Source organism: Acomys russatus, chromosome 26 (assembly GCF_903995435.1).
Source record: "Acomys russatus chromosome 26, mAcoRus1.1, whole genome shotgun sequence".
NCBI lineage: Eukaryota > Metazoa > Chordata > Mammalia > Rodentia > Muridae > Acomys > Acomys russatus.
The window spans coordinates 41,417,485-41,432,858 of record NC_067162.1 but is presented as its reverse complement, the minus strand read 5'-3'; the positions used below and the strand labels follow the sequence as shown (position 1 = coordinate 41,432,858).

The window sequence follows — 15,374 nt, the reverse complement described above, 5'->3', positions numbered from 1 at the left end:
AATCTCTCCTCTGTCTACCCTCTGACTTGCTGAATTATATGTATGTATTTATGGAAGATAAGGGCATGTAGCCCAAAGTGGCCACAGACTATTTAGCTGCGGCTGGCCTCACACTTCTGATTTGCCTGCCTCTGCCTCCCTGCCGCTGGGATTCCAGGTGTGTGCCATCACGCTCTGTTAATATAGATGCTCCGTTAATGTTGCTGGAGATCAAACCAGGGCTCTGTGCATGCTAGGTAAGCACTCGGCCCACCCAGCTACCTCCCCAGTCCTGAATGGTCTTTGTAATAAGACTCAAAAGCTTCTGTGACAATTCCATCAGGCAAGGCTGGAAGACTGGTAAGAGCAGAGGTGTGCCCTGAGTGTTCCTAACCAAACTACAGGACCCCCCCTTGGTTGAGCATAGCAGACACAGGTGGTAGGCTGTAGCTGCTGGTGCAGGGGTGTTGGGATAGGGTGAGGTAGAGGCAATAATTATTTTTTTTTTAAAGATTGATTATATTATTTTATATACAGTACTCTGCCTGCATGTTCACCTACAGGCTAGAAGAGGGCACCACACCTCATTAGAGATGGTTATGAGCCACCATGTGGTTGCTGGAGTTTGAACTCAGGACCTTCTGAGCCATCTCTCCAGCCCCGAGGCAGTACTTCTTCAGAGTTAGAAGTGAGAGACGCTCTGGGCAGCAAATGGGAAGCTCTGGGAGTTTAACGATATGTCAGCCTTTTGGATTGGTGGTAGCCTTAATGACCTCCTTCTGTGGGGATGGCAGGTCCCATCTCTCAGGGCTTGAGAGAGTTTCCTGCAGCCTTGAGCTCACACAGGATTATTTCCAGGTGCTGGGCTTTGCTGCTTTCTTTGCGCTGGTCTTGAAGAGAGAGGATGATGAAGAGATCTTACCCCCATTGCCAGGACATCTGTCTGGCCCAGGTAACAGGGAGGGTCCCAGTGTGTGGAGAAAAGAGGCCTGACCACCCAGTGGTCTGGCAAGGCTAAGTAGGCCTGCAAAGGACAGATCTGTAAGGTATTCTGGGCCTTGGGCACTCCCTAGAACTTATCTCCCAGCAGCCTTCACACAGGATTCATCAGGCATCCCAGAATAGTCAGAAAGAGACATTCTTGCTTGTCCTTTGAGGAGCCTTATTCCTTCCCTTCCATACTTTCTTTCCGTTAACCCAGCATAACCGTTTAGCCAGGGGTGTGCCCTTGGGGATCTGGCAGGGCTCGTTAGGACCCTCTAGCCAGGGTTATGTCCTTAGTGGTCAGGCAGGCTATATTTTTCTTTTTAGACATAGAATGTTACATAGCCTTGACTGTCCTTGAGCTCCGTATATAACTGAGAATGACTGCACTTCAGATATCACCCCCATCACCAACTCCAGGTGTGTACCACCGGGGACAGAACAGAGGGCAAGCCCAAGTTAGGCCTTCTCAGAGCCACACTGTGTTCCTTACCAAGACGTGGGCCCCTGAGATTGCAGATGGAAACAAAGCATTCCATTAGCTCACAGGCAGGCTGCAAAAAGTGGCTGTACATTAGACTTCCGGGACAAAAAAAAAAAAAAAAAAAAAAAAAAAAAAAAAAGTCTGCAGTCTATAACCAAGGGTCCAAACTGTCCCTGTTGGGTTTGGTAAATAAAGGTTTATGGAAGCAACTATCCTGAACCCTGACGTTAGGGGCCGCTGCTCAGTCCCCTCTTCCCAATGAAGCTCTCAAAGGACCTTGAGAAGAGCTCTCCTCAGACAGATGAACAAACAAAACAGGATCAATAGCTGGCCTTGACCCCAGGAAAAATAAAGCAGGACCAGTGCCCTAGTACACGTAGAGGTTCACCCTGTCCCAGGCTGGAATTTTCCATTCCAGGATAGAGTTTTAACTTTATATATTTATATATATATACATACATACACATTCCCGTTTCTCAACGAAAGAGTAATTGCAATTTCTCTCTAAAGAGATGTCAGCTTCCAGGCTGATCACATTCTCATCCAGTTCCTCCTTTGGCAATTCCTCAAGGACAGCTGGCTGTGTTTCAGGCACCAATGGCTTCAGAGCATAAATGACATAAAATTCACTCACTATTGGATGTAATTCACTGATTCTGTTAAATTTAGAGGGTTATATAACCGCCATCTCTGTGATTGAGATGTAAAACACTTCCTCCCCCCAGAAGGGTCCCTTTTGTTCATTTGGAGTCTTTCTCCGACCCCAACCGTAACCCTGGGCAATGTGGTACCAGCTGAATGCGATGGGTCACAACCCTTGCTGGCATAGACCGTGTTGGGAGGTGACATTAAAGCATGTTAATGCATAAGCAAACACCTAAGGAAGTCTGATGAGGACAAGGTGCAGAGGAATAAGACCCTGCAGGCTTCCCTAGCCATCCCCAGAAGGATAAGGGAAGGAAAGACTTGGGCCCTAGATGCCTGCAAAGAATGAGATGGAACTGGCATTCTATAGCAATCACTAATGGTGTGTCCGGAGCTCAGGGAATTGTATTGAAGGAGATGGCTAATGGAAAGGGTTGGGGAGCAAGGCATGCTGGGACTTGGAAGGTCTGGGGTAATGCTGGGATTTCTGGGGGTTTAAAATATGAGAGAAAGGAGAGAAGCCTTCTCTGCCTTGTCCTTTCACAGAGTTCCCTAGTGTTGCCCTGGAGACCCCAGGTATCAGGCCCAGGTGGAAATGTGAGAGCAGGAAGGAAGTAGATGACAAATGCTGGGGACAGAGTAGGCAGGAGGGCATGAGCACAAAGACGGATGGATCATCACACACCTGTCAGAATGGCTGGTAATAACACGTGGTTTCCCTGTCCTTGTGTCCACAGGCCCCTGTGCCTTGTACCGAACACGAAGACGTAGCAGCAAGGATGCTTACCAGCCTCCGCTCACCACCGCCATTGAGAAGATGAGAAGCACTCGTCTCAAGGAGCAGAAAGCATTCTCTCTCATCAGAGAAATCCTGGGTGGGCAGCCTCCGGTGTCTGGGTTCCTAGCACACCCTGGAGCAGACACACCAAGCATCCTTTGATGAGCCCCTCGCTGCCTCTAGGCCTCAGTTTCTCTAGATGGCCGTTCATCCAGACTTCTTTCTGCTTGAAATCCTTCAAGCTCTTGGGATAAATCTAAGCTCACTATTATGGCTCTACCACCATGGGTCCCCTCTCCTGGCTCCCAGTGTCAAGTTCAGTACTGGTTTTTGCTACAGCTTCTGGGATCTGGGGGCTTCTGTTGTGCCCAGGGCCTTTTGATCTGTTCTGTTATCTCACCTTCCTGGAATGTGTTCATCCTTCTTCCCACATTTCCTTCTGGCTATTTCTCCCTATTTTTTTTTTTTTTAAATTCTTATCCCAGGAGTTTATCTTTAGAGAGGACCCCATCTCCCCATTGCTCGGGCCAGGAGCTTTCAAACCTTAGTGTTTGTCTGCCTGGCTCCCCCCAAAGCAGATCTGGGTGGTTATGGGTCACTGGCAAGGTGATCCCAGGAAGGTAGGTCGGGAGAAAAGTGCAGCAAAGAGAGAAAGAAGCCAAGAAATGGGGTCAGTGGTTCAGTTCTAATGGAGACCTTGGGGAGATTGGGAAACACCCCACCCCACCCCACCCCCACCCCAAATTGTCCTATGCATTATCATCATTGGTATTCTTCCAGGCCCAGCAGAGGCCTGGGTAGTAATGGTGCCTCATGGTGCAGATCCCAAGCCTAAACCTGAAAGGCCTGGCTCAGTAGGAACCTGCACCCTGGTTGTATTGTTACTTGTGATTTTTCTTTCTTTCTTTTTTTCTTTCTTTCTTTCTTTCTTTCTTTCTTTCTTTCTTTTTTTACTTGTGATTTTTCTAATCTAAATCTTTTCACATAACGGGGCCCTTCCAGCCTTCCAACACTCCCAACCTGTCTCCAGTAAGCAGGCGAGCACGGTGAGCACAGGGACCATATGGGCACTATCAGCAACGGAACAGGACAATACTGTTTAAGAACACTTATAGGGGTCTGGAGAGGGCTCGGTAGGTAAGAGTGTCTACTTCGCAAATAAGAGGCCCTGAGTTTGGATTCCCAGCACCCACATAAAAAACCAGATGTGGTTGCATGTACCTGCAGCCCTAGAGCTGTAGGGGGGATAGAGGATCACTGGTGCTTGCTGGCTGCCAGCCTTCTTCTGGGTTCAATGCCAGACCTTGTCTCAAGGGGAAAAGGTGGAGAGTGCTAGAACAGGTCACTAACATCATCCTTGGGTCTGGCCCCACATATGTGCACTCGGGGCACACATATGTGCTTGCATGGCCCACACATAAAGAAAAGGAAAAAGCAGCTTTAGTGGCTCTGGGGTTTGGCGTAGTGGGAGAGTGCTCACTTAGCAAGCATAGGCTCTGTGGTCAATCCCCAGCAGAAGAGCGAGTTAGGCAACTTGCTTAAGCCTGATGACCCGAGTCCACTCCATAAAACCCACAGTAGAAAGAGGGAAGGGGCTTCTGCACTCTAACCTCTGATCTACACACAGGCTGCGGCAGATGCAGGGTCATACTCCCTTGCACACAAGACTAATAAATAGAAGTGTAAAAAAAAAAAAAAAAAGCCAAGCATGGCGGCTCAAACCTGTAATCCCAACACTGGGGAAGATCAGGAATTTATGGCCAGGTTCAATGCCAGCCTGGGACCTGAGACCCCTGTCTCAAAAGAAACACAGAGCACAAGGCCTGGTGGTTGGGTCTTGTTCTAAATGCATTGTAAACATTAGCTGATCCTCCCAGGTCTTAAAATTCCTATCTGAATGATGAGGTATAATCTACAGAGGAGGCTGAAGCATTCAAAGCGACATGTGGAGAGGAAGCAACAGAACCCCCCGGTCTGTACAGGACCCCCCTCATCTGTACAGGCCCCCCTGTCTGTCCAGGAACACCCCCCCGTCTGTACACCACCCTCTTCTCTGCTGGGTCTGTTGCCAGACTGGCAGGGCCTGCGCTGCACATCCCCCCCCCCCCACCCCACCGGTCTGCGTCATGTACTCTCTTTTCCCTCCTTGGACTTGGTGGGAGTCAAGGACCTGCCTGACCAGGCTGTGTATCTTTTCCAGCTTACCTGGGCTTCCTGTGGATGCTGCTGCTGGTGGCCTATGGGCAAAGGGACCCCAGTGCTTACCACCTCAACAGACACCTGGAACACAGCTTCACTCAAGGCTTTTCAGCTGTTCTGGGCTTCAGAGAGTTCTTCGAATGGGCCAACACCACTCTTGTGAAGAACTTATATGGTCATCACCCAGGTACTCCTCTCACCCTGAGACAGCGTGTCCTCTCCCACCCTGCCCCGACTTGTGCATGTAACTGTGTGGGAACAGCTAAAGTCACTGGGCAGCATAAAAACACAAAAGCTGCATGACCACAAGCTTTGACAGGTTATCAGAAGGCTGATAGGAACTGATGATCATCTTTCATGAGAGAGATCAAAGCCTAGACTGACTAGGCAAAAACAGTGTACAGGCGTAGAAAGGACATGAGACTGGCCAAGCCAGGACACCATAATGGCGAAGTCCACACAACTGCAACACATTGAGTGTGACTATTATGGAGTGTCTGCGTGAGTGGTGAATGTAAAGTTGTGTGCAAGCAAGATACAAGGAGACGAGGTTATGAAGGAGTGCTAGTGATCACATTTATCTTCTTGGAGTGGAGGCACCATGGAAGTTTCTACACAAGGAAGCAACACAAATGTGTGGTGCAAGAAACATCACTCTGGAAGTCTGTGGAGGTTGGAGTGAAGGGTTTTTGAGTCAGGATGCTAGAGAGAGATGATGGGGACTGACTGAGGGACACAGGAGAGAGGGGATAGAAGAAGTATTCTCAGGATGTGGTGGCTGTTAGAAAGTGAGGCTTAGCTGGGCATGGTGGCGCACACCTTTAATCCCAGCACTCGGGAGGCAGAGGCAGGCGGATCGCTGTGAGTTCAAGGCCAGACTGATCTACAAAGTGAGTCCAGGACAGCCAAGGCTACACAGAGAGACCCTGTCTCGAAAAACAAAAACAATCAAACAAAAAAAGAAAGTGAGGCTTGGGGAGAAGGCCACAGATGGTTCTTTAGACATCTGACAGGGTGGTGGATATTGTCCCCAAAGAGAACTTACAGAGAGGATGTAGTGTCCAAGATAGAGAAGCAGGGAGGGAATGTATTAAATGTATTCATGGTAGAGTGGCAGTGGTTGGTCCAGGAAAGGAAGCTGACACATCATCAGCCTTCCGCAGTGAGGTTTATTAGGAGGAAGGGCCTCAAGACCATGATGGGCCTCAGTACAGAGGGAGAATACTAGACAGAAGTGGTACAACATATGGGAGAGGCAGCACAGTAAGGCTCTAAAGGCAAGAAAGACTTCCTTTTAAAAGCTGGAGAGGAGCTTCATTAAGAATAAGAATTAGGCCAGGCATGGTGGCAAATGTCTTTAATCCCAAGACTAGGGAGGCAGGGACAGGTGAATTTCTGTGAGTTCCAGGATAGCCAGGGGCTACATAGAGAGGCCACAGTGGGGGCGAGGAGAGATGGGGGGCGGTTGGAGAGATGGGCAGGATGAGAGGGTGAATATGAATGAGATCAGGGAGACAATGGTGGGGAAAGGAGAAAGCCAGAGAGTACCTTCAAAGAGAGTCCCCAGGGCAGTTGAGGAGTCTCCTGAGAAATCTGCAAGGCAATCCCCAGGTCATAGGGCATATCAGACTTTTATAAACTTTTAGTGGGTGAAGAGTTTTATGTCACATGATTTAGTTCAGAGCAGCGCGCCTGACAAAGAGCACGGAGGAGCCAAGTACTGGTTAGGACATAAAACACCACAGAACAACTTCTCAAGTCTGTCCTAGAGAGAGCTGCATGGAGGTGTAATCTCTTCAGGCTGAGGGCTCTGGCTTTTCAAGAGTGACCAGGGTCTTAAAGGGGCAGGGTCATGTTCTAACAGGATGCAGCCCTCGGCTCTCTCTCTAATAAATACACCTATGATCATATTCGCTTCCGGGTTGGGGAGCGTGGGACGTGTTAGAATGCTTTCACATGCCACACCTGCCCTCTGCGTTCTCATCTTTAGGCTTTGTCACTGACGGGAACTCCAAGCTGGTTGGCAGTGCCCACATTCGCCAAGTGAGGGTCCGGGAAAGCTCTTGTTCTGTGGCCCGGCAGTTACAGGCTTCTTTTGGTGGATGCCATGCACCGTACTCCCTGGATGTTGAAGACCTGGGCGACTATGGGGAAAGCTGGAATGCCTCTACCTACAATAACAGCAATGGCTTCCCTTGGGCGTGGCAATACCAGAGCCAGAGCCAACGCCAGGGTTATCCCATGTGGGGCAAACTTACCGTGTATGGGGGAGGAGGCTATGTGGTCCCCTTGGGAACTGATCGCCAGAGTGCCTCAAGGTAAGACTGACTTGATTCTAGCTCAGTGAAGTCATTTGTTAGAATACACACGTGCACGGAGGATTGGAGCATGCAGCCTTCAAGATAATGCCTGGCTGACTTCAGTCATGCCACTGTGGGAGAGGAAGGGAAAGTAAGACTCATTCAGGCTGTCTTTTTCAGACCCCTAGAAATAGTATGCTCCCTGATTTGGGGGGCAAGCCTCTCTGAAGCTATAATTACTAAGTATATATACATGTGCACACACATAAATTTCATTTGGTCTATCTGGAGGCATTGATGTTATCACCATTGTAAATGAGGAAACAAAGGCATATCCTTTATTTTGTTGTTATTTATCAGGGCTGGAGAGAGGGCCCAGTGGTTAAGAGCTCTTCCAGATCAGAGGTCCTGATTTCAACTCCCAGCAACCACATGGTGGCTCACAACCAACTATACTGGGATCTGACTCCCCCTTCTGCCATTCAGGTGTACACGGGTAGAGCACTCTACATAAAATAAATAAATAAATCTTAAAAAGAAAAAGAAGTTATTATCTTGCCCAAGAGGCAGTCAGGATTTGAACTCAACTCCCTCTCCACCCCAGGACATGTTGCTGTTTTGGTTATACCAGGTCCCATGTAAGGTGCCATCCCAGAGAAGCCTCCACAGCTGCCGCTACTGCCTGCCCTCATTGCTTCATGAGGCTCCTCCTCCCTCTAACACTATGGCTCTTTGACTTGAAAAAAGCATTCCACTCCCCTGCATGGGGCACACCCAAACACACATCCCTGCACCCTGGCCCAGCTTTTCTGATGCATCTGACACAGAGCCTGAGAGTCTCTTTTCACAATATACTACAAATGTTGACCGGAGACCCTTGGAGAAACTCTGTTATAACATTCAGGAAACCATAAGCCAACACACCATGTGGCTGGCAAACAGTGACTGCCCCCTGAGAACTAGTCATGTAGCCCAGGAGCAGAGCAGGGCAGAGGAGAAGGCTTAGGCAGTAAGACCTAGTATCATCCAGGGGTTCACGGGCAGGGAGCATCCCAAACGAAGATACCCAAGCACCCTCATCCTCTGCAGGACCCTCCAGTACCTCTTTGACAACAGCTGGTTGGACACCCTGACCAGAGCAGTGTTTGTGGAGTTCACTGTCTACAACGCCAATGTCAACCTGTTCTGCATTGTCACACTCACTCTGGAGAACAGCGCCCTGGGTGAGTGGCGTCTCTCCTGGAAACCCTCACCCTGGGATGGATCCTGCTGCCTCAGGGACTGGGGTCCAGGGAAGTTGGGGTGGGGGTCTGGGTTCACCCTGCAATGGGTCATGAATCCCTGGATCCCCCAAAGCAAGGCATGAGTGCTACCCTAGCCTACTCTCCGTCTTTACTCTGACCTGGTCTCTTTCATTGTCATAAGGGAATCCTGTGGAGTGTGAAGGGAGCTTGTCCGTCTCTTAGTCCCACAGTGGAAAGCACATTCAGCACCCATGCAACCTGCACTCATACAGCTCAGACCAGAGCTCCACACAGGATGCTCACCCTCACTGCTGGGATGGCCTTTCTTACTTCCTGTTCCTTCTTAATCCCATGCCGAACTTTGTCCCTTTATCTCCTTGTCCCAAGGACATTTATCTTCTCTTCACCAACCTAGAGGGGGCTGGAGTCATGTGACCTGAGTCTGGTGAGAAGACGGGACTCCAGTAGGCACTTTTCTCCCCAGGTACCTTCTTCTCACATGCGGCCCTGCAGAGTCTGCGCCTGTACCCCTTCACTGATGGCTGGCATCCCTTCGTGGTGGCAGCCGAACTCATTTACTTCCTCTTCCTCTTCTACTACATGGTAGTGCAGGTGAGGGGGATGAGGGCTCAGTGGGAGAGATAAGTGGGCTCATCCTTTTGCCTTCCCAGCTCTCCAGCTGGGGCCTGAGGCAGGAGGGAAAGGGTTTGGTTTTGTTTTGTTTTGTTTTGTTTTTTGTTTTTTGTTTTTTTTGCTTGGCAGACCTTCTGTTGGTACTGAGGGCTATTACTGGCTGCTGCAGGAAGGACCAGGCCTGGGATTTCCCAGGAACTGACTCCTGAAGCTTGGTCCTTCCTAGGGGTAGGTGGGTCTGCAGTGGTCTTATGGCTTCTGACTTGAAACCTTCCAAAAGGCTTAGGTGAAGGGATGATAGGAGGTGGAAGTGACTGCCCCTATAGGTAAGGCTCTCTGTTCTTAGCACGTGGGGTTTTTAGCATCTCTGTCCTCACCCATGGGCCTAGTACCCTTAACCACCTTCACTGCCATGACACACCACGGAAGCTTAAAGATACCACAACCTTACCTGAAGTGGGTTAGGAGTTCTCCTTCCCCCCAAAATGTAAACAGGATATGTAAACGGGACATTCTCTGCACACCAACGACATATTAATTTATTGATTTTTCCTTTTGTTTGTTTATGCACTCTGTTTTTGGAGACAGTGTCTCACTCTGTAGCTTGGGATATCCTGGAACTTACTGTGTATCCTATAGGCTGCAATCTTCTTTTTCTTCTTCTTCCCCTTCCTTCTCCACCCCCACCCCCCACCTCCTCTTCCTCCTTCATTTTTTTTGTTTTTTGGCACAGGATCTCTCTGTATAACAGTCCTGGCTGTCCTAGACTCGATTTGTAGGCCGGGCTGGCCTCAAACTCACAGAGATATGCCTGCCTCTGCTGGGATTAAGGGTGTGTGCCACCCCATCCAGCTGGCTGCGGCCTTCTTATCTCAGCCTCCTAACACCTGGGATAACAGGTGTGAGGCACTGTGCCTGGCCTAATAACTTCTCTAACGTCAGGATGGGCTGTGAGATGGCTAAGTGGGTAAGGACACTTGCTACTGAGCCTGGTGACCTTCCACACACGCACTGAGGCATGGCACATCACACACACACACACACACACACACAAACACACACACACACACACACACACGTTTGGTCCTTGCCTGTGAAGCAGGCACTATGCTAAGGATGCTAGGTACTTTCTTAAGAAGAGAAAGGTCCTCTAGACTCTGACATTCAGGGAGGCACAAAAGCCCAGAGACCTTATTCACCAAGGTCAGCTGGAACCAAGGACAGCTGCATGCTAGACAAGTGGTTTTCCAGTGAGCTACCCTCTCAGGCCCCAAGTCCAGAATTTGAACCCAGAGTATGTCACCTGACATTCACCCTGATCTTCCATGAGGCAACATGAGCAGGGCGTCTAACTGGATATAGCACATACCTGTAATCCCAGAATTTGGGAGGTGGTGTCAGGAGGATTATCAATGCAAGGGCAGCTTGGCCTACAGAGTAAGTTCAGTGCCTGGCTGTGCAACTTAACAAGAGTCTACCTCAAGATAAAAAGTAAAAGATGGCTAAGGGGGCAGACTTCTTGCCTAGAATCCTTAGGACCCCATGTTCAATTCCCATGAACACACACGCACAGGCATACACTCTTAGCTATTGTACTTACAGCCACAGCCTGGTAGCTGGATTTAGGGGTTGGAGCAGGTTGAGGAGATCTCCAGGGATTCTATGTATGTGGGGCCAGGGTAGCATCCTGCTGGAGGCCTTTGGCACGAAGGGGCAGACATTGCCATCGCCTTAAGCAGAACCTCTGGATCCTTTTCCAGGGCAAGCTCATGAAGAAGCAGAAGTGGGGTTACTTTTGCAGCAAGTGGAATCTTCTGGAACTGGCCATCATCCTGGCCAGCTGGAGTGCCCTGGTGGTGTTTGTGAAGAGGGCTATTCTGGCAGAGCGTGACCTCCAGCATTACCGGAAGCACAGGGGCGAGTATGTAGTGGCTTCTCTTCATCCCTGGCCCTCCCCTGCCTTCCTATGGCTCCATCAGAAAAAGGCTTTGGAAACCCTGCTCGCCCAAGTGAATGGAGGGCAGTCCTCAGGGCATATCTGCAGCTGCCCTTAGATTCACACTCAGTGCCTGGAACTTAGGAAATTGGAGAGGATTCTTTCATTTCTTATTTTCAAATTAATATGTATTAATTGATACCAATTATAAACTTGTGCTATAAATACATAATAATGGTTTCATTGTGGCATTTTCATACATGCATTTAATATTCTTTGATCATAGTCTCTCTCTCTCTCTCTCTCTCTCTCTCTCTCTCTCTCTCTCTCTCTCACACACACACACACACACACACACACACACACACACACACACCATTACCCTCTCTTGCTCTTCCACTTCTGGGTAGAGAGGACTCTTTAATACAAAATACAGTAACAAGGCCAGAAGAAGATTCAGTGGTTAAGAGCATCTGCTCTTATGCAGATGACCATGAGCTCCTGCCTCCTGCTTCCGACTCCCTAGTGCTGGGATTACAGACATGTGCCTCCGTGCTCCACTACAAATAAAGTTTTATCACTATATGGGCACACCTCTTTGCTCACATGCTGCTTATGGCTGTTTTTCTGCTACAATGACACTGTTGAGTCCTTGAGAGAGAAACTGTCTGGCCCATGGAGCTCCAAGTGCAGACTCTCCGACCCTTCCAGAAAGAGCTGAGTGCCTGGAGAACAAAGGCTGGGAGCTCAGAGGAACAGTGCAGAGTTTGTAGCAGGTCGAGCGTGAGATCATGGACCGCAGGGTTTCAACACACACACTCCCTCCTCGCTTCCCCTCATGCTGCATTCTTGACATCCACATGGACCAGTTTATGATTGTCTTGGGTCTTGAACCCTCTGTAGAGATCTCCCCTTTTACAGCGGATGCCAGAAAACATAAAATGGTATCTGCCCAGTTTTCAGAAACCCGTTGAATCTTAGTTCACTTTTGTTTATTTACTTTTAAAGACTCTCTTATTTATGTGTCTGTGCCTGTGTGAGTGCCTGCCAGGAGTGTGCGGGTGCATGCAGAAGCCAGAAGAGGGCATCAGAACCCCCCCCACCCCCGAGGGAGAGTTACAAGTGGTTACGAGCTGAACAATGTGGGTGCTGCAAACCAAACTCAGGCCCTTTAGAAAAGCAGCCAGCACTCTTAACTGCTCAGCCATCTCTCTAGTCCCCCCTTTTTTGTATGGTGCTGCTGAGGATCGAACCCTTTAATCCAGAGCTTTGCTCATTCTAGGTGATTGCTCTGCTAATGAGCCTTGAGCCCAGCAGACCTAAGAGCAGTTAAGCTTCAGTGTGAAGATTTCATTTGAAACTCTTAATTGAATTTAATAGTTTTTTATTAATCTACTAACCAAAGGCTTTTAGTTTTTGTTTTCCAATGCTAAGGCTTGAACCCAATACGTCACATATGCTAGAAAAGCATTTTACCAGTGAACCACACTGTCTCTGTTTTATTTAAAGAAAAAAAGTTGTAGCCAAAGCTGAGAGGCATATTGTAATTAGCACTAATTGCCTTCTCAGATAAGGGTCCGGGAACTGTTATTGTTTCCACATATTGAGCAATCCAGTGACACAAGAGGAGATTGGGTGTTTTATTTTGCTAATTATATTTATTTATTTTTTTATGTGTGTGTGTAGGAACATGCATGTAGGCATTAAAGGACACCTTGAGGGAGCCAACTTTCTTGTTCCATCGTGTAGGTCTTCAACATGATGCGGTGAGCACGTTTATCCACTAAGCCATCTTGCTAGCTCAGGAGTGGGCGGAGAAAAATGCTCACAGAAGCCAAAGGAGGAAGCAGCCACCCATCCCAGCAGCTCCAGTTTGCTCAGAGAGGAGCAAAGCTCTGGAAGGATGGAGACTTTTGTGTTGGATGCTTCTCACTTAGGCCTGACTAGGACCTAAACGGACACAGCCAGCCCATGCCTGTTCTCTCCACGGAAAGCCGCCCTGGTGGCAAGGCTGCTCCTGTAAAATTGTGACTTTTTTTTTTTTTAAATAAACACCAAACGCATGCATAACATTGAAAAATACCCGTTAGAGAAACAGATTTTGAAAGCTATAAATCATGGCTAGTTGCTGGGCACTTATGTAGGCAGCAGCCCTAGTTAAACCCATTGGCTCCCCAAAACAAAAACCAAGAAGGGAGGGGGAGGGTGCCTGGGAAGGGGAGAGGGTCTCTGTAGGAGTGGGTGTAAGAGGTCAAGAGAGAGGGGCTGGAGAGATGGCTCAGCGGTTGAGAGCACAGACTGCTCTTCCAAAGGACCCAGGTTCAATTCCCAGTACCCACATGGCAGCTCACAACTGTCTGTAACTCCAAGATCTGACACTCTCACACAGACATACACGCAGGCAAAACACCAATGCACATAAAATTAAAAAAAAAAAAAAAAAAAAAAAAAAAAAAAAAGAGGTCAAGAGAGAGGCTAACAGGCAGCACAAATGGAGAGGGAAGGGCTTTGAAATTAGACACACCTGGGTTCCAACTCATTCCTCCCTTCAGAAATTGTGTCATTTGTGTACATCAAGAGCCAAGTGATCTTGTACAAACTATCTGCCCCTATCTGTGAAACGGAGATAGCAAAACCTGAATGACGTCAGATGCTCATTTAGCACAACAAATAGCTGACACCTCCATGCTTCTGTCAATATGAGAGCAGCCGGGGATGTACACTCAAATAAGTGTGCAGGATAGAGTGGCATTTAGTGACTCCCAAACAGGGAGATCAAGGTTCATAAAGACTCTTCTCTCTGCCTCCCAACCCCCACCCCCAATATAGTCCCCTTTTGCCATCCTTCTATTGCTCTGCAACCACTAATCAGGACTACTGGTTAAAGTCCCTGAGAACAAACCACTGACTCTTCAAGACCACGTTATCCTCCTCATCTCCACCATCAGCGTTCTCATCATCGTGGTTCGCATCATCACCGTCATCACCATTATCACCACCATCAACATGCTCATCATCACTGTCATCACCTTCATCACCACCATCAGCATGCTCATCATCACCGTCATCACCATTATCACCACCATCAGCATGCTCATCATCACTGTCATCACCTTCATCACTGGCAGCATCACCACCAGCGGCATTCTCATCACCATTGTTATCATCACCATCAACACCTTTATCTCCATCAGCATCACCAACATCAGTGTTCTCATCATCACCCCCCTCATCATGATCGCCATCCTCATCAACAGCATCTCTCTCATCCTCATCATCACTTGTTGTCACCGTTACTAAATCTCCACCATCACCAATGTCATCATCACTACTGTCACCACCATTATCATTCTTTTATTTTCATTGATTTATAAACTTATTTTGTTTTTTTGTTTGTCTGGTTTTTTTGCTTTGTTTTTGTTTTTGTTTTTGTTTTTGAGATGAGGTCTCTGTACATAGCTCTGGATGCCCTAGAACTCACTATGTAGTTCAGGCTGGATTTGAACTCTCAGAGATCTGCCTACCTCTGGCTCAAAAGTGCTGGGATTGAAGGCACGCATCACCACATCTAACATATTTTATTTATGATTATTGGTATGAGGAAGGGAGAGAGAAGGAGAGGGAGGGGGAGAAAGAAAGAGAGATCAGGCACAAATATGTCATAGTACATATGTGGAAGTCATAGGACAACTTTCAGGAGTTGGTTCTTCCACCTTTACCACATGTACGTGGTGGGGGAGTCTGGGAATCAACGCAGGTGGCCAGACTTGCATAAATTACTTTTACCCACTGAGCCATCATGTTGGTACATCCTATTATTCTTATCCCCATCATCATCATCACCATTACTACCACCATCACCATCACCACCACCACCACTACCACTGTCTTAGTTAGGGTTTCTATTGCTACAATGAAACACCATGCCCCAAGAGCAAGTTGGGAAGGAAAGGGTTTATTTGGCTTACACTTCCATTGCTCTTTACAGTAAAAAAAGTCAGGACAGGAACTCAAATAAGGCAGGAACCTGGAGGTAGGAGCTGATGCAGAGGCCATGGAGGACTGCTATTTACTTATTTTCTTCTTAGCCTGCTTTCTTATAGAACCCAGGACCATCAGCCCAGGAATGGCACCACCCGCCTTGGACTCCACCCTCCCTCGCTGACACTAATTGAGAAAATGCCTTATAGCT

The 15,374-nt window shown here is 48.3% G+C and overlaps 1 protein-coding gene across 2 annotated transcripts in view; it reads left to right on the top strand.

The window, feature by feature from the left end:
• Positions 1-15,374, top strand: part of Pkd1l2 (polycystin 1 like 2) — a 90,290-nt gene that overhangs the window by 69,856 nt on the left and 5,060 nt on the right. For both annotated transcript variants that reach the window (XM_051168732.1, XM_051168731.1), the window contains exons 33-39: positions 838-931; positions 2,830-2,967; positions 5,071-5,256; positions 7,060-7,387; positions 8,459-8,592; positions 9,098-9,225; positions 11,007-11,167. In XM_051168732.1, coding sequence (XP_051024689.1) covers positions 838-931; positions 2,830-2,967; positions 5,071-5,256; positions 7,060-7,387; positions 8,459-8,592; positions 9,098-9,225; positions 11,007-11,167 — 1,169 coding nt within the window. The remainder of the gene's footprint in view (positions 1-837; positions 932-2,829; positions 2,968-5,070; positions 5,257-7,059; positions 7,388-8,458; positions 8,593-9,097; positions 9,226-11,006; positions 11,168-15,374) is intronic.